The sequence below is a fragment of the Mirounga angustirostris genome, unplaced genomic scaffold (genome assembly GCF_029215605.1).
Source record: "Mirounga angustirostris isolate CCGP_5_RB_7025 unplaced genomic scaffold, mMirAng1.0.hap1 SCAF_17, whole genome shotgun sequence".
Lineage (NCBI taxonomy): Eukaryota > Metazoa > Chordata > Mammalia > Carnivora > Phocidae > Mirounga > Mirounga angustirostris.
The window spans coordinates 15,748,380-15,770,999 of NW_026991725.1; the positions used below are offsets into that span (position 1 = coordinate 15,748,380).

The window sequence follows — 22,620 nt, forward strand, 5'->3', positions numbered from 1 at the left end:
ACAAAAAAACCCTTAATTTTAAAAAGGAAAGCAAATAGAAGCATAAAACATACACTGCTCTGCTCCTTCTCTTTTCTTTCATTATACCCTAGGCACATTTCCATGGCAGTATATTTGGAACTACCTCAATAGGGATTTAATTGCATAAATTTTGATACAGTGGAATTCTATACAACTGTTGGATGTACACTAATTTTATTCAATTAAATATCTGTTGATGGGTATTTACTTTGTTTCTTGTTACTGGCTTTTTCAACGTTTTAGGAAACATGGTACAGGAGTCTTTGCTCATAGTATTTATCTCTAGGATAAATGAATGCCTAAATATGCAATTGCTAGGTCAAAGGGTACATGAAAAAAAAAGGGTACATGAATTTACGGTTTAGACAAATGTTGTCAAACGGCCCTTTAAAAGTTTTTAAAGGGTTATTTGACAAAAGAATAGGTCCTGTCTATAAATTTTTGCAGTCATGAACATTGCAAAATACAGATAAACACACAGAATTGGGTACCTACCACCCAGTCTTTTTTTTTTTTTTCTTTCCGAGAGAGAGAGAGAATATGAGAGAGAGAGAGAAAGAGAGCATGAGAAGGGGGAGGGTCAGAGAGAGAAGCAGACTCCCATCCAGATTTACAATTTAGAATCAATCCTTTGTCATCACTCTAGGTCCCCATAGTAAAGGGAATGTGGCATTTCAGGAATCTCCAGGAAGGAAACAAGAATAGGCAGGCAAGTACTTAAAAGCCACCTGCTGCTTAGGTAACTTTCTACTTTTGGGGTAGCAGTCTTCACACTGGGGTAAGTCAGTCCTGAAGAGTACCCAAACACTTTCTAAGGAGAAAAGGGCATGCACAGTTTTAAGAAAATCAAGTTATACATCTCCTTTCACTTGAACTTCTTCCTAAAACTGATTGTCTGAGAATGTGATTGCACTTTCTGTTCTCCCAAAAGAAACGTGTTTCTCTCTCTCCTGTTCCATCCATATAGCCTCACTGGCACCTACTATACTTGGTTATTCGTTTCTACCCAGTATTATTAAATTTACATTAACTTTAGGGGAAAATGTAGTACATTCTACGGTAAATAATGCACATGACAGCAATCACTGATACATAAAATCTAGTAATGCCCTGAACTTGAGAACAGCTTCATTCTATTGGGATTAACTCCTTTCTCTTAGATATTGGTATGCTCTTTCTTTCTTTTTTAAGATTTTATTTATTTATTCAACAGAGAGTGTGAGAGAGTACAAGCAGGGGGAGCAGTAGAGGGAGAGGGAGAAGCAGGCTTCCCGCTGAGCAGGGAGCCTGACGCGGGGCTCAATGCCAGGACCCTGAGATCATGACCTGAGCCGAAGGCAGACGCTTAACCATCTGAGCCACCCAGGCGCCCCTGGTATGCTCTTTCAATTCAATGCGTGCTTATAAACATAATTGATTTCAACTATCAGATTAAATTGCTGATAAATCTATAAGAGTTCACAAATGTCCATCTCCCTATCCATGAATATGCAAGTCTTTGATTATGACCCCCATTTTTAGGGAATTTTCATTTTTACCCCAGTTTCATCTAATGTTAGCTCCAGAAACCAGGCATCTCTAAGTGTAAGAGTTAATATAATAATCATTTAAGTCTTAGTGGAGCCTTCCCAGATATTGAGAATGTAAATGACTCTAGTGACTTGGTAAACACTCCTTTGGGAAGTCAGGCGTTTGCTTTTAACTTTCCTTTGTTACATTTTAACAATTTTTTGTTTTTAACATTATTGAACATAACTGAATTGTTGGCTGATGGAGTACTGAAAATAATTTTTAAAGGAAGATCTCTAGGTAACTTTAGCATGTAACTTGGCAGGAATTGGCGGACATTGCCAACAATATAAGTCCTTCTAGGCTTTTTTTTTTTTTTAAGATTTTATTTATGGGTTGTTGTATCAATGACTGAGCCACCCAGGCGCCCCAAGTCATTCTAGTCTTATCTACTTACATAATGAACAAGTTTTCTTAGGACTTTACATCTATAAAAACAAAAAATAGATCCAGAATCCATGTGGAGCCCTGTCTCATTTAGGAATATTCATCCAGAGAGACTTGGACTAATTTTAAAAAAAAGCACACACCTCCATTTATTTCATTAATAGATATGTTTCCATGTCCATTTTATTTTCCCTGTTTAATAATTACCAAAATGTGTCCTATTTTGATCTTAATAGTAGTGATAATTCAATCAGAAGACCTACAGCATAAGGTGACAGGAAAATAAAATTTACAAAAACATTTTTTTTCAATGTTTCCACTGACTACAAAGTATTAGCACTTACTAGTTCAGTGGCCTTGTGTTAGTAGCTTCATCTCCCTGAACTTTTTTTTTAAGATTTTATTTATTTATTTGACAGAGAGAGACACAGCGAGAGAGGGAACACAAGCAGGGGGGAGTGGGAGAGGGAGAAGCAGGCTTCCTGCGGAGCAGGGAGCCCGATGCGGGGCTCGATCCCAGGACCCTGGGATCATGACCCGAGCCGAAGGCAGACGCTTAACGACTGAGCCACCCGGGCGCCCATCTCTCTGAACTTTTAAAAAATTCTTCAACATGGGAATACTAATAGTTTATAATTCATATCTTTGTCTTGAAAACTAAAGGGATTAATATACTTTGTGAGAGAAAGGAAATTTAAATGATGTACAATTTATCATTTACTTAGCTAGTGGCTAATAAGAGGGCTTATTTTTATATTTTAAAATATGGATGGTGGTAGGTATTATATTGCTCAGGTCTCTAAATTCCAGGAGGCACATGTAAAGCTCTGATTAATGGTTTTATTTTTATTTTATTTATTTGACAGAGAGAGACACAGCGAGAGAGGGAACACAAGCAGGGGGGAGTGAGAGAGGGAGAAGCAGGCTTCCCGCTGAGCAAGGAGCCCGATGCGGGGCTCGATCCCAGGACCCCGGGATCATGACCTGGGCCGAAGGCAGACGCTTAACGACTGAGCCACCCAGGCGTCCCTAACGGTTTTATTTTAAAACGTGGATATTTACAACACACTGGGAATTGTATCTTTTCCAACTCTTTACAATGAAAAATTCTGTCAATTAAATGTATTGGGGGGGTGCCTGGGTGGCTCAGTCATTAAGCATCTACCTTCGGCTCAGGTCATGATCCCAGGGTCCTGGGATCAAGCCCCACATAGGGCTCCCTGCTCGGCGGGAAGCCTGCTTCTCCCTCTCCCACTCCCCCTGCTTGTGTTCCCTCGCTCGCTGTGTCTCTCTCTGTCAAATAAATAAGTAAAATCTTTAAAAAAAAAATGTATTGGGAGTTAATGTTTTTTGAAATTCTTTCCCGTGCAAAAGCAACTATCTTAGAAGACAACTACTGAGAAGTGCATGTTTATCCAGAGATCTGCCTAAATTCGGACCCTGCGCAGCGCTCAGCGGGAAAGGAATTCACTTACACTCTTCCCCAGCCCCGTGATGAACAGAATGGAATCGAATCAACCCCGCTCGGCGTTCTTGCCGGTCACGGAGCCTGTAGTAGCTACTTGGAGCCAATAGGGGGCATACGTTAAAAGGCCCCAGGGGGCGGGCCGCCGAGCACGCCTCTCGGTAGCCCTCTGGTGTCTCTCGGCTTCCGTTGAGCATCGGGCAAGATGGCGGCCTCCGAGACGGTTAGGCTACGGCTTCAATTTGACTACCCGCCGCCGGCTACCCCGCACTGCACGGCCTTCTGGCTTCTTGTCGACTTGAACAGATGCCGAGTGGTCACGGATCTCATTAGTCTCATCCGCCAGCGCTTCGGCTTCAGTTCCGGGGCCCTCCTGGGCCTCTACTTGGAGGGGGGGCTCTTGCCCCCAGCCGAGAGCGCGCGCTTGGTACGAGACAACGACTGCCTCAGGTGCGCGCCGCGGCGGGGTCGGGGGTGGCGGGGAGGGCGGCGGGCTGCGGACGCGCCTGCGCACGCTCGGGGCGCCGCGGCCCTCGGAGGCCGCGCGTGGGTGGGGGGTGGGGGGTGGGGAGTGGGGGTGGGCGTGGGGTGGGGCTGTCAAGCGGCGCGTTTGTGAACCCAGGAGATGCTGATTGGTCTAGGCAGGCTTGGGGCTCGGGAAGCCGCAGGGTGAGGAGCATCCTTCCCCGGAGTGCTTCTGAGCCAGGTGATTGGTGGACCAGACTTGGAAAGACCCTGATCCTGTGCGTGGGCCGGGCCTGTGTTTCTTTCCGCCCCGATTTAGCGGGCACTCGCTTAGCGCTTGATGCAGAGGTGCCCGAGACCCGGCCTTCCCCTGGCGGCTCTCAAGGTCAGGTGCAGGGGAGCCAGGCAAACAGGAACAGTCGCGTTTTCTTCAAAGCGTGTGGTTCGTCCTACCTTAGTGCTTCTGCGAGATCTTCTCAGACTTACGGTGTCATTCTTGTCATAACGTGGGTGTTTTGTGGTTCTTTTAAATAGGTATTTGGGACCTTTTGGGTTGTGAATTGAGAAATAAAATAGTTTTAAATATGCTTTTGGAAATTAAAAAAATGGTACTGAGATGAGTATCAGGGAGCCGTTGTGGTATGAATTGCCCGTGTGTGGTTGATTTGTCTCAATAAAAGGGTAAGACATGATCGTATCAGTTTGGGTTTTTTGACTAATTTATTCAGGGCTTCTTTTAAAGCTCAGCTACAATGAAAAAATTCTAGAGTTACGAACCAGGCTACTTCCTCTGCTTGCTCTTTGTTGAATATTCTGTTCCTTAGAACATGTCAGATTTCATGAGATTTCTTGAGAACATCAGGGAATTCAGTTTGGATTAATAACTACATCTTTGTGTATGTGTGTGTCTTAAATTCAGGAATGCTGTGACTTGTTAAGAATGTGTTTAGCTGTTTCTAAAGACAATTTGAAATGGTCCAAATTTCAAAAAGAGTTCTTTTTCCTTTTTCTTTCACTGTAATGGCTCTCCATTATTTCTGCAATTCAGGGACTACTTAAATATTACAATTCAATTGCAAGGACTGGCTCCCCTCCTATTAAGTTTACTTTCTGAACTATCCCCTGCCTAATGAATTAATAACTTGCTGCTCACTAACTGCAGTTATACCTCAATTAATGAATTAGCTGGGAATTATACTCTTTATAATGAAGTTAATGTCAAAAGCAACCCATGACAGCTGTTATAGGAAATAAATACAGCACAGTGGCAGGCAGAATTTCTCCTAAACACTTCAAATGCATAATTGTGATGTGGTAAGAAATACCTCTGCAGCTGGCTTCAGTGGTAAATGGGGCAGACCTTAGGAAAAAACTGAATTTGGAAAAATTTTGTATTTTTTTTTTAAGATTTTATTTATTTATTTGACAGAGAGAGACACAGTGAGCGAGGGAACACAAGCAGGGGGAGTGGGAGAGGGAGAAGCAGGCTTCCTGTGGAGCAGGGAGCCCGATGCGGGTCTCGATCCCAGGACCCTGGGATCATGACCTGAGCCGAAGGCAGACGCTTAACCATCTGAGCCACCCAGGCGCCCCCATCATTCTTTTTTTTTATTTTTTTATTTTTGCAAGCGAGAGATGGAGGGAATAAGCAGGGGGAGGGGCAAGGGGAGAGGAAGAAGCAGGCTCCCCGCTGAGCAGGGAGCCCAACGCAGGACCCCTGGGATCATGACCTGAGCCAAAGGCAGACGCTTAACCATCTGAGCCACCCAGGCGCCCTGCATCTTTCTTTTTAAATGCCATGTAGTATTCTTTTATATGACCATGTCAATTTCTTTAACCATCCTCTTACAAATGGACCTTTTAGGTTGTTATCTTCGTTCATTTGGGCTGCTATGATAAAAATACCATAAACTGGGTAGCTTATAAACAACAGGAATTTATTTCTCACAGTTCTAGAGGCGGGGAGTCCAAGATCAAGGTGCCAGCAGATTCAGTGTCTGGTGAGGCTTGCTTTCTGGTTCATAGATGGCACCTTCTCACTGTACCCTCACTGTGGAAGGGACTAGGGAGGATAGGGTCTCTTTTATAGGAGCACGAATCTGGTTCGTGAGGGTTCCACCGTCATGACCTAAGCACCTTCCAAAGTCCCCACCTCCTAATTCCATCACCTTGGCAGTTAGGGTTTCAACAAACGAATTTTACAGGGACCCAAACATTTAGACCATGGCATTTTGTTTTGTTTTAAGATTTTGTTTTTAAGTAATCTCTGCATCCAGCATGGGGCCCAAACACAACCCTGAGATCAAAAGTCACACACTCCATCAACTGAGCCAGCCAGCCAGCCCCTCCCCATGACGGTTGTTTTGTGTTTCACTGGTACATACCGCTGTAGCGAGCATCCTTGTACGGCCTTGTGTACTTGGGCAGTGGTTCAGCAGGATACATTCCTAGAATAGGTACTTTTTGGTCAGATTTTAAAATTTGGTAAGTACTGTCAAATTGGCCTCCAGAAAAGTTGTACAGGTCTGTATTTATGCCAACAATATATGAGTTACTTTTGTTCAGTATTGTGTGAAAGGTAAGAGAGCAGAGTGATTAAGAGTTCAAGGTCTGGAGTCAGAACCCTAGGTTTGAATCATGACTCATTAGCTGTGTTCCCTTGGTCAAGTACCTTAACCTCTCTGAAGGTGATAATGCAGCAGCCAGGCAGGAGGGAGGCTGCAGGGAACTGAGGGGACCCAGAGAGGGTGCACCTCTACCTTTTCATTCTCCTTGTTGGATTTCACCTCCATTTGGTGGGACAAATTTATTAAAAACCCGCCAACTCCTGTCCTCACTGGACTAACAATTGTTGTATTAATAAAAATTAGAGTTAGCATTTGGAGAGTACTTGCTCTGAGTCTGGCACTGCTGTAAACATAGATGGTAGCTCATCTGAGTGTTGTAATTATTATCACTGTCCCCAGTTTTACAAATGAGAAAGGTTGAGGTACTATTTAAAAATTCTACTTAAAGTGGGAGAAGAAGGATTTGAATCCAGTCACTTTGGCCTTGGCAGGCAGTGGGTTTGGGGTATCAGGCTGTGCAGTTGGGTGTGGCTGTATTTCTGTACGATAGAATCCTAGAAATGAAATTGCACATTTAAAGGGAGCGCCTTGCATTTTGGGGTGCCTCGGTGGCTCAGTCGGTTGAGTGTCAGACTCTTGGTCTCTGCTTAGGTCGTGATTTCATGGGTTGTGAGATTGAGCCCTGAATTGGGCTCCGCGCTCAGTGGGGAGTCTGCTTAAAGATTCTCTCCCTCTGCCCCTCCCCCACCTGCTTGGGCGCATGCTCTCTCTCTCTCTCTCTCTCTGTCTCTCATAAATAAATCTTAAAAAAATAAATAGAGGGAGTGCTTCGCATTTTGATAATACCACCCAGCTTGCCCTGCAAAGAGTTTGCCTGAACATTGAAGAGTCTGTTTAAAAACTTCTTGGAATTAAATCTCTTTTATTGCTAATTACATAGGTAATTCTCTTTTTCTTTTTTTTTTTTAAGATTTTATTTACTTGACAAAGAGAGAGAGATAGAGAGAGCAGGAACACAAGGAGGGGGAGTAGGGGAGGGAGAAGCAAGCTCCCCGCGGAGCAGGGAGCCCGACATGGGGCTCGATCCCAGGACCCTGGGATCATGACCTGAGCCGAAGGCAGACGCTTAACGACTGAGCCACCCAGGCACCGCTTACATAGTTAATTCACTTCTGTTCGTACAAGGACGGCTACATTTGTTATCTGTGATGCAGGAAGAGAAATGAAGGACATTCCCAGGGAAAGTGTACACCCTGAAAGGAATGGTAACTCAGCAGACCCTAATGAGCCATTTCTTATCCTCTGGATGGCAGTTTGTCTCTCAATCTTACTGTGTTCCAAACGGGAATGATTCTCCCCAGGAACAGCAGAGAGTGAGTGAGGCTGTAACAATCACAGGACCTTTAAGCCAATATGCACAGATCCGACGTCTTCAGAATAGGTGAGGTGATGCCAACGGCGGGGTTTTGAAAGCGTGAAGGTGTTGGAGCCTCCTCTGAATGGCAGCAGGTGCTGTGTTCCGGTGATTTAGTAAACCGCAGGACTGAACGGAGAGTCTTGCAACCATTTTCAAAGTTTGATGGGAAATTTGGTCCTAACTGGTTGCCTCAGGATTGAAGCTTGAATCATAACATTGCTAGAAGTAAAACCAATTTCTCAAGAATGTCAAGGGACAATCCAATAGACAGCAAGTTCCCCAGTAGTTCTTAGATTCACAGGATGCCAACCTATTTTTTGCCCATTTGAGAATTACTTGCTTGCTGCTAGATGCTGAGGTCCATCCTGGGAATGGAGAGTAATGTGTTTTTATAAATTAAATCCTTGATCTTGCAGACTTTTATTTCTGTCTTTATCCCGATATCAGTAGCTTTGATTTTACTTTGATTTGTATGCGTCTGTGTATTTGTGTATTCTGAAGAATAATTGTGGATTTTTTTTCAGCTACCACATTGTGATAAATCACAGGATTACTATCCCATAAAAAATTGTTTTTAAATGCCTGTATCTTCTTATTCCCCAATTATACTTTTTTTTTCAAATATGATTATCTAATCTTTCTGTGGTCACTAAAAAAACTTGATGAAATATATAGCTGGATATAAATGTATTAAAAGTATAATGTCTGTTTTTAGCAGGCAATTTTAAACACCCGCTATGTACTTGACACTGGGGACAGTCCCTCATTGGACTGCACAAAAAACAGAATTAGCTGTTGCCAGTTCATGGAACAACAGAATTTCTTTACTATGATAACAATTTTGGATGGAGTGTGTTAGGGTTCTCCAGAGAAACAGAAACAATGGCGATAATAGATGTATATATATAGATATGAACTTACTATAAGGAATTGGCTCATGAGATTATGGAGGCTGAGAGGTCCCAAGATCCACCGTTAGCAAGCTGGAGACCCAGGAGAACCAATGATATGGTTGCAGTCCAAGTCCGAAGGCTTGAGATCCAGGGTGTTGATGGTGTAAGTTCCAGTCCTAGTTTGAGTCTGAAGGCAGGAGAAGGCTGAGGTCCCAGCTCAGACAGTTGGGCAGAGAGAGGGAATTCCATTCAGGCCTTCCGTGGATTGGGTGAGGCCCACTCACATTGGGTTGGGCAATCTTTTGACTTAGTGTACCAATTCAAATGTTAATCTCATCTAGAAACACCTTCATAGACAAACCCAGAACAGTGTTTAACCAAATCTCTGGGCACCCACGGCCCAGTCAAGTTGATACATAAAATAAATAATCACAGAATTGAATTTTACAATGGCTTGTCACTATCCCAGAGAACATAACTTGTTAGAGGATTTTTTCCTAAATTTCAACAGAATAAAAGTAAAATCGGATTTTAAGAAAAAGCAGCCCACATTTAAAAACAAAAATGGATACTCTGCATTATCACCATTTGGGATAGGCAGTCTAATAGAGTGGAAAGATCGTGAACTTTGAAGTTAGACAAACGGTGGTTTGAATCCCATTTCTACTGCTTATCAGCTGTGGATCTTGGGCGGGTTACATGTCTGAACTGTAATTTTGTGATCTATTTTAAAATGAAGGATATCTACTTCATGGTGGCATTTAGATTAGAGAAAAGGTCTAGAAAATATTTGGGATGCAGTAGATACACAATAAATAAAACTAGTCATTTGAAAGTTGACCGTAAGTGATACCATATAGGCCATTTTGTCAAAAAGAGTCTTTTGTCCTTAAGTGATTTGACATTTTTTCATTGCCTAGTGGCAATGATAATATACAACCATCCCAGTATATAACTGTGTCCTGGAGACGTGCTTATGAATTACTCACTGTGGCTTTTTCTCTTGTTGTTTTGATAGAGTTAAATTAGAAGAGAGAGCAGCTGCTGAGAACACCGTGACCATCAAGAATGGTGATGATAGTCATTTATTACCTAAAAAAGCAAAGAAGAGGGCATTTAAGTTGGAGGAGGGTGAAGAAACTGAACTAGATTACAAAAATTCAAAGAAGCGTTGGAAGAAGCAAGAGAACAATAATGATAAGACCTTGGATCTAGAACCTAAAGCTGTCATAGATCTGAGTGTGAGGAAAAAAAGCAAGAGGAAAAACAAAGCCATGTGTAGTGTAGTGGATGGTGATGACGAAGAAACCAAGAGAAAATCACCAAAGAGAAAGGAGAAATGTGAATATAAAAAGCAGACAAAGAACTCCAGGTCTTCCAAAGCACAGACAGTGAAGGACTGGGCCGCCCCGAACTGTGGTCCTCCGAAAGGCTCACCTGCTAGAAACAGCCTGGTCAAAGCCAAAAGGAAAGGTGGCCCGGGCATTAGTACAAAAGAGAGTCCCATTTCCTCCTCAGAGTCCGAGTCTTACCATGAATCAACCAGCGATGGTCTCAGCCATGTCATCTTGGAGGTCAGAAATTCCTCAGAGAAGATATCAACTGAGTCATCAAAGGAGGGACCCTCTACCAAAAACACAGCTGCAAACAAAGTGGCCGCCAAAACTGGCTTTAACTCTACTGCTGTCAAGGGCAAGACAACCAGAACATCGTCTTCTAGTTCAGACTCTAGCTCAGAGTCAGACGACCAGTGCACGGTGTCCAAGAGCACCCCGGAGCGCGCTGCCGGGTTCCTGAAGCCGGTAGGCCTCTTTGCAGGACGAGGCTGTCCGGGCCCAGGGCCCTGCTCCCAGACTCCCGGCGCTGCCCCGTGGAAGCATTCTGAAGCCAACGGTGCCAGACCCGCCCCTCCTGCCCCTCCTCCCAACGTGACTCTCCCCGCCAGTTTGGGAAGAGGTTGGGGGAGAGGAGAGGACCTTCTTTCTTGGAGGGGAGCTAGGGGGCGGGGGATGCGGGGGAGAGGCCGAGGCCGAGGGCAGGCCGTTTCCTTGGTGTTAAATAGAAACGCCGAATATCAGAAGCACCAGCAATTAAATGAAATGGTCACGAACTCATCTACTATTATCCAGGCAAGTATGATATCTCCTGAGCGTACCTCTTCCCCTTCTCCCACAGGGTGTGTCTGGAGTGGGGGTCACGGGTTCGCTTTTTTTCACCATTAACAGAGTCCCATGACTAATGCTGTTTTTCAGAATCCAGTAGAGACACACAAGAAGGACTACGGTTTGTTACCACTGTTAGCAGCTGCTCCTCAAGTTGGAGAAAAGATTGCATTTAAGGTATATTTTAAAACCACGACAATTACAACAAAAAAGATTATCCTCCCTCCAAATAAACTTACTCATTAGCAGCTCAGGATTATGTATGTATATGTATGTAGACCCTTCCAGATCATATCTGTCCTGTTCTCATGCCTGGCACATAGTAGGTGCCTACTTATTATTTCGTGAATGAATAAAAATGGCTTAGCCCAATGTCTGGAACATAGCAAGTACTCAATAAAAAAGGCTCTACATATCACCAGCCACCCCCCAACATCCCCCAAACCAAAGAAACCTTTCCCACTGGAACCCCTGTTTTGCCATAGGTTCATGGTAGGGCCCCCAGAGTGGTGGGGTGGGCGCCCCAACCCGGCACATTTTCTCAGGGGCAGAGGAGAGGAACCGCAGAGTTTGTGTATTTGTGGGCTCTTTCTTCTTTTGTAGCTTTTGGAACTAACGTCTGATTATTCTCCTGATGTCTCTGACTATAAGGTAAGGCTTTTTATTTAAAACTAACTGTTAGTATTTTGAAGAAGCTAAAGTCGTATTTAGTACTGCTAATATGGATAATTTTGCTTTTTTGGAGTAAATAATATTGTAAAGTAGAAAATGGGAACATTATCAAAATGTAAACTTTTTTTTTTTTTTAAAGATTTTATTTATTTATTCATGAGAGATAGAGAGAGAGGCAGAGGCAGAGGGAGAAGCAGGCTCCCCGCGGAGCAGGGAGCCCGATGCGGGACTCGATCCCAGGACCCTGGGATCATGACCTGAGCTGAAGGCAGACGCTTAACCGACTGAGCCACCCAGGCGTCCCAAAATGTAAACTTTTTAATAATATCACTGTGGAGCCCCCCAGTGTTGTTTTCCTTACACTTGGGGATGAATGTAGGACAATGACGAGGTTTAATTTTTTTAAGTCATTTTCTTCTAAACCAGCTTAGACATTTGCAAGCTTATTTGAATGCCACTCCCCCAGGATCCTAAACTTTGAAAGGAAATAATAAATAGCTCTCAGCCAGAAAATTTGATTATTTTCATCATAGGAATCTATTTTATATAATTGTGAATTACTGCAGATTCTTACGGTCTAACATGGCCCCTTTTGCATTATCCATTAACCACAGGTAATTCACAAATATCATCCTTGGAATTTATTCACTAAACATCTGTGTGGGACTTCACGTTGGTATGAGCTTTATCATAGTTCAGTAAAAGCTTAACTCCAGTGGGATTACAGAATCACATGTTTCTTTCCCTTTTTCACCCATTCAAAATTTTGTTCAAATGCATAATTTCTTATTTCGATGTAATATGTGGAATATAAGTCCATTTAAAAAATGATTGATAATGTTAACACAGTAATACAGAGAAAGTACAAGGAGATTTGATTTAATCTGAGTTGATACCTTGGAAGACTTTTTTTTTTTTTTTAAAACCTTGGAAGACTTTTAAAATCCTGGTAAGAACCTTTCCTCAAAAGCAGACTAGAAGAAGAATCAGTTCATGAAAGGGGTTTGGTAGGTCAGTTGTAGGTAATTGGTATTTTATCACATTTTTCATCTTAGCCCTTTATTATAGGTGACATATAAGTTATCATCTAAAGCAGGATACTTGTGAATGAAAAGGATTAATATTATATTAGTAACTATCCTGGGGGCGCCTGGGTGGCTCAGTCGTTAAGCGTCTGCCTTCGGCTCAGGTCGTTATCCCGGGGTCCTGGGATCGAGCCCCGCATCGGGCTCCCTGCTCGGCGGGAAGCCTGCTTCTCCCTCTGCCACTCCCCCTCCTTGTGTTCCCTCTTTCGCTGTGTCTCTCTCTTCAAATAAATAAATAAAATCTTTAAAAAAAAAAAAATAAATAACTATCCTGGAAGGAAATATAAATGGACCTGTCTTGGGCAAACTGGGATGTTTTGTCACCTTATAGTAGATAAAGACTTTAATTCTGTGATATATGGGGAGATAGATAAATACAGAATTCATATGTCCTACAGCCTCTACAAATTATAAGTCTAGGTGATACTTATTTTTTAAAAAAATGCATATTAAATCAGTGTTGGTCATCACAGTTATTAGCCTGGAATGCTATTTGCTTACTTTCCCGGTATTTTTAGAACTTTCTGGAAATTATTTTCAAAACCATTTGCAGAGTGAAAATCAGTCCCAGTTTTTGCTTTGACCTCAAGTGCTGCTATCTAGCTTGATCACTGGCTTTATTCCTGAAGCTTGTCTTCAGAAGTCAAATCTGTCTTCAAAGAACGTAGTCTCCTCTGCTCCGACCCTGTCTCACGTGTACGCACCTACCTGCGGGATTTTAATCGATGGAGGAGACTGAGCGACACCGCAGAAGTCAGTGCAATGAAGAAAGAATTTCTTACTTATATTTCCCGAGGGAGCAGGGAATGCATATCATGCGGGCCCCTGGGGGAAAGCGTCCCTGGGGGACGTCATTCAGAGGCAGAAGCAGGAGTGAGGAGAAAGCCTGTGCCAGGGCCTTTATTGGGGTTTCCGTGGGATTGGCAAGGCAGGATGGGGGAGGTAGTTTAGGACTGGCTAGTTTGAAGAATTAGCAGGCTTTGGGCTATAGGGGCTGTCCCTAGTTGTGTGGTACTTGCCTCTGGGATGATTTAGACCAGGGAAAATACTGGCTTGAGGTGTGGGAGTTTTATTTCTCCTACAGGTTGATTTATTTAAAAAAAATTTTTTTATAAAGATTTTATTTATTTGACAGAGAGAGGCAGCGAGAGAGGGAACACAAGCAGGGGGAGCGGGAGAGGGAGAAGCAGGCTTCCTGCTGAGCAAGGAGCCCTATGTGGGGCTCAATCCTGGGGTCCTGGGATCATGACCCGAGCCAAAGGCAGACGCTCAATGACTAAGCCACCTAGGCACCCCTAAAAAAATTTTTTTAAGACTTTATTTATTTGAGAGAGAGAGAGCATAAGTGGGGGGTGAGGAGGGCAGAGAGAGAGAAGGAGAAGCAGACTCCCTGCTGAGCAGGGAGCCCGATGCAGGACCCTGGGATTATGATCTGAGCCGAAGGCAGACACTTAACCAACTGATCCACCCAGGTGCCCCTAAAAAAAGTTTTAGTATTTTTTTTTTTAAAGATTTTATTTATTTATTTTGACAGAGAGAGAGACAGCGAGAGAGGGAACACAAGCAGGGGGGAATGGAAGAGGGTGAAGCAGGCTTCCCGCCGAGCAGAGAGCCCGATGCGGGGCTCGATCCCAGGACCCTGGTATCATGACCTGAGCCAAAGGCAGACGCTTAACGACTGAGCCACCCAGGCGCCCCCAAAAAAGATTTAGTATTGAGATAAAATTTATATAATGTAAAATTCACCATTTTAATTGTTTTAAAGTGTATAATTCGGTGGTTTTAGTATATTCTCAATGTTTCACATGTTGGTTTTTGACTTGGACTTTTATTTTTGAAAGGAAGGAAAAATACTAAGCCACAATCCAGAGACCCAGCAAGTAGATATAGAAATTCTTTCATCCTTACCTGGTGAGTCTTCTAGAAAAGAATTTGAAAATTTAGGCTCTTCATATCTACGTTGGTTTCTAAATAGCTTTTATACCCAGGAGCTGCTCTCTGCCTTGGCCTCTGTGACCAACTCACCCCTACCCCTGTGGGCACAGAGCAGCTCTGGGGACCCGCACTCCCTCTAGGGGAGGTGTATGTCCACTGAGGGTTGTTGGAGTTGTTTCCAAAGCTGTTAGGCAAGTTGTTCTTATTCCTGTAATTATGTAATTTCATAAAAATGACATAAACTGATGAGCACTGATTGCAAAAAGAATTATTTCTATGAAACCCAGATTGAATGCTGACCCAAGAGTGTAACTAAGAAATTTATTGAATTATGGATCTGCCAAAAGAGATTGGGAAGAATCTGGTAAAAATCTAGGAAGATTCTGAACTTAGACTGCCTTGCTAGTGTTTGCATTCTTGCATCCCTTTAAAAAAAAACTTAGAACTTGTAATTGTAGAAATTGCAGACAGTATATGGTTTATAAAAGAAAGATAACTCTAATCAGCAGGCTCCTAAGACCTACTCAGCTCTATTTTAAAAGAATTGGTTTCTTTAAAAAAACATACTTTTGTGTGTGAAGTCAAAATAAAATGTCTGAAGTATATGTGCATGCCTACTCTCACATATTATTTCAAATGCTTCCCTGCTTTATCCCTGATTCATCTCACCTATTATTGGTTCTAAAATCCGGGAATAAGAGAGCTTTTACTGTATATGGCTTCACTTGGGTTGTGTTGTAGGGGTCCCTGGCCAGAGAGCAGGGGAGATCCCTTTTTCTTTTTTTTAAAGATTTTATTTATTTATTTGAGAGAGAATGAGGGAGAGCACATGAGAGGGGGGAGGGTCAGAGGGAGAAGCAGACTCCCTGCCGAGCAGGGAGCCCGATGCGGGACTCGATCCAGGGACTCCAGGATCATGACCTGAGCCGAAGGCAGTCGCTTAACCAACTGAGCCACCCAGGCGCCCGAGATCCCTTTTTCTTAGCAGGCCCTAAGGCAATTAAAATGTTAAGTAAATGATTAGATATAACTTAAATTGGTTTTCCAGCTTTCTTCTGATTAGGTTTTATTTGAAGAAATCTCCCTGCCTAGGAACGGTGGACAGAGAAGTTTGTCCATGGTCAGATTCCATGGATACAGCCTGATCACTGCTTGTCAGGTGATTGGCAGTGAGAGCATCCAACTGGAACTTTTCTTCTTTGGAGTATCTAGAAGTGGCTTTATCTGTTCACTAATAGAAATACAGGTAGTCCTCGCTTTGCATGGTTCTGATACATGTATCTGTAGGACCTTTAGTTACCATGGTTTGGTTAAATAACACCAGTTCCCAATGACATTAGGGATGCTGTTAGCTGTGAATAACTGCTAGCTTTTCGGTCCACAGACGACTATGTCAATAACAGGTGCACATCATGGTCAGTGGCCAGTCATGTCACTTCCAGGTCTCCCGGTGATTGGTCCCTGTGCGTCTGTTACTCCACATGCAATGCGTGTACTTGTGCTGCCTCCTTGACTCTCAGGGATAAACCCACATGGCATTTTACAAAAATGGACGTTGAGGTAGGGAATTGGTCAACAAGGCTGAAAGTACAACAAAGAAACAAAAAGTGATGATCCTAGAGGTGACATCCAAGTGGAATTCAAGTGAAGTGGGGTCAGAAGAAACAGCTGACCATGGGGATGTTGGCACTGCAGTTCATGGGAACTTCTTGACATAAATGAGGAAGGATGGTGGTGACAGAAGGGATGAAGAGGTCCCCAAGGTGACATCAGCAAAAACGTCACACAGTTGCAAAAAAGAAGCAAAGAAGCTCTAAGAGCTATTTCATGATGATGTTAAGAGCTCGAAGGATAAAATACTGAAAGCTGATGCACACTTAGAAAGGAGCCTGCTGCTTCTGCAAGGTGTAGAAAAGATTCTCACTCGGTGTTGTCGTTATGTGACAGGAAGGCGAGCACTGTTCAGACCACCCTTGATAATAGCATATTCTTTTCTTTTTTTTAAGATTTTTATTTTTAGGGGCGCCTGGGTGGCTCAGTCGTTAAGCGTCTGCCTTCGGCTCAGGTCATGGTCCCAGGGCCCTGGGATCAAGCCCTGCATTGGGCTCCTGCTCAGCGGGAAGCCTGCTTCTCCCTCTCCCGCTCCCCCTGCTTGTGTTCCCTCTCTCACTGTCTTTCTCTCTGTCAAATAAAAAAATAAATTCTTTAAAAAAAAACCAAACAAACGATTTTTTTATTTTTGTGTCTTCTCTACACCCAAAGCGGGGCTCGAACTCACGATCCCAAGATCTAGAGTCGTATGCTCTACCGACTGAGCCAGCCAGGTGCCTGGATAAGTTTCTTAACAAAGAAATAGAACACTAATTCTGTCTTTCTGGTGGTTTAGATTACAGTGTACTAAATAAGTATTAGTTTTGCTACTTTTCATCGCTCAGTACAGTAGAGGTTTTAATGTTTCGACAATTTTTAAAATGTCACGGAACCATCATAATTTTCCCTGTTGATTATTCAGATTGTTCTACATAATTTCAGCCTACATGGTCATTTTTATGACCCTGCACTACCATACAAAGCGAGGACTGCTGTATTACCAAGTAGTAAGTATGTTTAATTTCTGAGGACAGAGCAAGGTAGACAAATTTTGCAGTTTCAGATTACCTTTCCCGGCTGGAACATATCAGTTATCTTTTGGATTATCTAATGGTTACACATAATCTTTTCTGAGAGTACTGATAACAGTGTATCAAGCTCATTTCTTTTTTCGATGAAGGAGAGATTGTCTCTGATAAATGGCCAAGAAGCTCTCGTCTGCTGTTACAGCGTTTTCTAAGGGTCTCCTGTCACTGAGCACTCCATGCTTTCATGTGTGTACCCAGCCTCCACATCAATGGACAATTTGTTTGTGGTTGTTTTTCTAATGATATAAATTCCCTGTAGAGGAACATTTTCACTACTGGGAAATGACTTATTGTCTCTCCTTCCTACCGTCTGGTTTCAGCCATGAAAGAACCTGGGAAATTTGATTTGGTTTATCACAACGAAAATGGAACTGAGGTAGTGGAGTATGCTGTGACGCAGGAGAAGAGGGTAGGCGCGCTTCTCTTCTTGGGGTCGCTTGGTCGTCTGTTCTCTCGACTGGCTGCTGGCAGTCTGGAAGGTGACATTGAGGCTTCCTGAACTGCCTGTATTAAAGTCATAAAAGATCTTGGCCCTGGGATCTCTGGTCTGCCTACAGGGTGGCAGTTTCAGTGCCCAGTGCCAGGTTAGGGTGCCATCTTGGATCTCAAAGAGCCTACAGGACGAGGTGCACAAACAACGAAGTCTGATTGAAGACTGTAGAGTTGCATAAAAACATAGTTATGTAAGGGCTTCAGTAGAGAAGAGTAGCGTTTTTAAAAACTTTATTGATATATACATTGAGAAAAGTATGTATAGTATATAGCTTGAAGGATTGTCATAAATGAACGTACCCATGTCACCCGCACCTGGGTCAAGAAGCAGAACGTTAACAGCCCCCCTGGAAATCTCCATCATGTCTCCTTGCAGTCACTACTATCTCCCAGATGTTACCGTGATTCTGTCTTTTGACTTCTGTTTAAATCCTTAAATTGCCATTTTAGGAAATACCTGGTTTAAAGCTTTTAGGCAGCCAGACTTCCAGAGTTGCTGACAAGGCTATGCTAGCATTAAACTAAATAGAATTTATATTTAAGAAAATGCTTCCTCTTAAGGTGTTTATATTTGAAATGTTATGGATATTATTCTGTAACTTTCAGTATTGCAAACTCACATTTTAGAAATGTAAACTTGTAGAAACCCTAACCAGACTGTTTTCCTTTGTCTTTAGGATAGATGACACTCTTAGGGATTTATTCCAAAAACACATTTTTAGGGTCTATGGTAGGATCAACAGATTTGGCCAAGTCTCCTGAACTTCTTTATTTGCAATGTATGCCTCTTCACTTTTTTGTTGAAATGTATTCTTGGAAACTACATTGGAAAATTAACCTTGGACTCCTCTCTAGGCTTTATTAAACTGGGGCTTGAAGCAGAGCTACCGTTCTCTGACGCTAGATGGCCCTCATGGTTCGTCCACATGGCCGAGTGTTAGCATTTGTTCGCTCTTGGTAAAACATGAACTGCCTCCTAGCTTTAGGCCGTACAGGATAGAGGTGTGCAACCGAGCATAAGGAGTCCACTGATAACCCTTAAGGGCCACATCTGCCTGTGAAGAGTCTGTGGGCTGCTGAGCCACAGGGTCTGTTGAGCAAATCCTATTGACCCTGGGTAACCAGCTGCCCCACAACCCAGCCCAGCCCATCCCTACCCTTGCTGGAAATGAAGGAAAGGTGAAATGTGTTTAATGTAAAGTGTAGTTGCATTCTAGGTAAACAATTCTTTTACCTTAATTGAATTCAGCTTACTGGGACTCAGATCATTCCAGGTCTTCAACCATTCTGCACAAATGGAAATTTACTTGACTGAAGTTTTTAACCGACTGAAACCTGTATGATGTCCAAATGAAGCCTCTAAACCAAATATTTTGTGTTTTTCCTCAGATCACTGTTTTTTGGAGAGAGCTGATTGATCCAAGATTGATTGTTGATTCTCCAAGTACCATACCAAGTACAGAGCCTGCTTGAGGATGACCTCTCCACCTCATAGTTTATGAATGTCTTGTTGGTGAAAGTGACTATAATCTGAACTTAAAAAAAAAAAAGATTTGAAAGTTGTATGCATTTTTTTGTTCACTTTACTGCATAGGAAAAAATCTACCTCATCATTTAAAATAACATGGGTGTTGCTTTTTGTAGATCTTTTTTTTTTTTTCTTCTTCCAGGCTTAATTCCAGTAACAAAATTTAAAACATGACATTCCCTGCAGGCATTGTTGCATATCAGTATATATGGTTTCTTCTCTTTTTTATTTATTTTTTGACCATCAAGTAGCCATCGTCAGTAGGAGTTTATAACACCAAGTACAAGAAAATGCTGCATATCTTGTCTTAGTAAGTTTTATTAAGTAACGTTTTAAAACATGAAAGCATGTTACTTGACCTAATTTTTTAACATTCGGGTTGTTCCATTAAATATGGAACATCTTATAAATTGCAAGTATTTTATAATTGTAACTGTCAAGAATTAAAAAGTAGCTGGGTTTGTTGCAGGCAATGAGTTAAGGAATCCTTTCACATTTTTCTCAACTTTAAAATTGAGGATTTTCAGAGCCCTGTGTAGAGCAGTGAAAATAAGACCTCGTGTGTTTGCCTGGGATAAACTGGTGTTCCACCTGGGTGAGGGGATCTCCTATGAGTTCAGACCAGGGAACGTGTTATCTTGCTGCAAGATCCCAAGCACCTGGCTGAGTGAGGACTGAACAGAAACTTCAGTTTCTGTTATTATTCAACACAAAGCTAAAATGGCTAAATCTATACTGTGAAAATTGCTTCCTTTTAACAAAAGATCAGGTTCCTCCTTCAGCTTCGCAGATTTTTAAATAAAACCATATTGAACTAAACTTCCATGCTGAGTCATCATGTTTAGTTGAGTATTGCAAATTGCTGTCTTGTTTCACAATAACGCGAGAGAGAGAAATGTTCTGGGGAGGAAGTTTTGTTTTGACTGAAGAGTCTGGTGTTGCACAGTTTAGTCCAATGAGATTCATCAGATGTAGGAGCTGTTGGGCCGGTGATGCTGTCAACTTTTAACCTGCATGACATTGATGTGTATCAGATGGGGATTTATTGATTTTTTTCTTTAAAGATTTTATTTATTTGACAGACAGCGAGAGAGGGAACACAAGCAGGGAGAGTGGGGGAAGGAGAAGCAGACTCCCTGCTGAGCAGGGAGCCCAGTGCTGATGGGGGCTTGATCCCAGGACCCTGGGATCATGACCTGAGCCGAAGGCGGACGCTTAATGACTGAGCCACCCAGGCGCCCGGATTTATTGATTTGTAATGAGAAGTATTACTCCAGAAAGTGTGAGGTCAATGTGAATGATGGGATCTTGGCACTGGGGTTCTTGCATAGCACACTTTCTTTCCAGGGTCTGGAAAACAAATTAAGGTATAGTAAGCACCAACAGGCATATGAATAAATGCTCAACATCATCATCAGGGAAATGCAAATCAAAACCACAATGAGATATCACCTCACACCTGTTAGAATGGATATTATCAAAAAGACAAGAAATAATGAGTGTTGGTGAGGATGTGGAGAAAAGGGAATCTGCTGTGCAGCCACTTTGGAAAACAGTATGTTTCTATGTTCATTGCAGCATTATTTACAGTAGGCAAGATATGGAAACAAGTGTCCATCAGTGGATGAGCAGATAAAGAAAATGTGGTATATATATATGTATGTACTTGTTATTCAACCATAAAAAGGAAATCTTGCCATTTGTGGCAACATGGATGGACCTTGAGGATACTATGCTAAGTGAAATAAGTCAGAGAAAGATATTGTATGATCTCATATATGCAGTCTAAACAACCCCCCCTCCCCAAAAAGGAACTCAAATACAGAGAACAGATTGGTGGTTGCCAGTGGTGGGGGGGGGGGGCAAAATGAGCAATGGGGGTAAGAGGTACAAACTTCCGGTTATAAAATAAGTTATAGGCATGTAATGTACAACATGGTGACTATAGTTAATAATACTGTATTCCATATTTGAAAGTTGCTAGGAGAGTAGATCTTAAAAAATTCTCATCACAAAAAGTTTTCTGTAACTATGTATGGTGGTAGATGTTACCTAGATTTATTGTGGTTATCGTTTTGCAATGAGTGTATACAAATACCGAGTCATATTGTGCACCTGGAACTAATGTTATATGTCAGTTTTACTTCAGTTAAAAAAGATAATTAGTAAACATTGACTAGATCAAAGGGAAGTGTTGACCTCAGGGTGTGTTTTCTTCAGATTATTTCTTCAGACTCAATTCATGAGTCCCCTTTTTCCTCTGTAGTGGTGTTTTTCAAACTACAAATAGCAGCCTACTAGAAGGTTCATGATGTCAAATTGGGGGTCATGACCTCTTTGAAAGATGCACTAGGATAGAAAAATACTACATCCAGTACATTTCAGTTTTCTTTATAAAACAGATTGAACCACTGGGTGGCTCAGTTTAGTGGCTAGCTGCCTTCAGCTCAGGTCATGATCCCAGGGTCCTGGGATCAAGGCCCATGGGGTTCCCTGCTCAGTGGGGAGCCTGCTTCTCCCTCTCCCTCTGCCTCTCCCCCAGCTCGTGTGCACACGTGCGCTCTCTCAAATAAAATCTTAAACCCCAGAATTTATATATAGCTGTGTGTGTACTGGACCACCATGTAAAATGTAGCTGTATTTATTCCTTTTTTTTTTTTTAATTATTTATTTGAGAGAGAGTGAGTGAGAGAGAGCACAAGCAGGGGGAGCAGCAGAGGGAGAGGGAGAAGCAGACTCCCCGCTGAGCAGGGAGCCCAATGCGGGGCTCGATGCCAGGACCCTGGGATCATGACCTGAGCCGAAGGCAGACACTTAACCGACTGAGCCACCCAGGTGCCCCGTAGCTGTATGTATTCTTGCTGGAAATCAGATCATTGTCCAATGTGGAAACTAAACTATACCGTTTATTCCAGGAGTGAGAGAGAAGAAGGGAGATGAGGAAAGATGCTGGGCAAAAAGTACCTGCCAAAGACTAAGTCTTTGCCTCACTTGTCCTGGGCTGGTGGTCCTGTTCTAGATGAGGAAATAGCAAGTGCTCAGTGGCCAGCCCTGAACATTATAGGATTAGCCTGTGGATTTCAAGTAGTGACGCATCTAACTCCTCTCAACATAATATTGAGTAACTTGCCAAAGACCACACAGAGGAGAAAGCGTCTAGTGTAATTTCAGAGCAGTATTTTTTGCCAAGGTTTTTCAGTGGCTGTCCCTAAAGCTCTTGTGTCCTGGCCTGACTGTAAGCAGTAGGGCGCTCTCCACACCCTTCCCCCACGGCAGCCTGTGTC

General features: G+C 42.6%; 1 protein-coding gene across 8 annotated transcripts; it reads left to right on the plus strand.

Annotated features, from left to right (window-relative positions):
* Positions 1 to 3,604: 3,604 nt before the first annotated feature.
* Positions 3,605 to 20,155, plus strand: COIL (coilin). Of its 8 annotated transcripts, none has more exons than XM_064583549.1 (7): positions 3,605 to 3,892; positions 9,803 to 10,913; positions 11,037 to 11,123; positions 11,550 to 11,597; positions 14,545 to 14,614; positions 17,637 to 17,795; positions 19,198 to 20,155. In XM_064583549.1, the coding sequence occupies exons 1-7, from the start codon at positions 3,648 to 3,650 to the stop codon at positions 19,224 to 19,226; spliced, it is 1,749 nt and encodes a 582-aa protein (XP_064439619.1). In that variant the 5' UTR covers positions 3,605 to 3,647; the 3' UTR covers positions 19,227 to 20,155. The 8 variants fall into 8 exon arrangements, with proteins under 8 accessions (XP_064439619.1, XP_064439621.1, XP_064439623.1 ...); XM_064583550.1 differs by having other exon boundaries at positions 3,606 to 3,892; positions 17,637 to 17,725; XM_064583551.1 differs by lacking the exon at positions 11,550 to 11,597.
* Positions 20,156 to 22,620: the final 2,465 nt, after the last annotated feature.

Coding starts and splice junctions, on each gene's coding strand:
- COIL (XM_064583549.1), top strand. CDS start 3,648: ATGGCGGCCTCCGAGACGGTTAGGCTACGGCTTCAATTTGACTACCCG. Junction 3,893..9,802: donor CGAGACAACGACTGCCTCAG/GTGCGCGCCGCG, acceptor TTGTTTTGATAG/AGTTAAATTAGAAGAGAGAG. Junction 14,615..17,636: donor AATTCTTTCATCCTTACCTG/GTGAGTCTTCTA, acceptor GTCTGGTTTCAG/CCATGAAAGAACCTGGGAAA.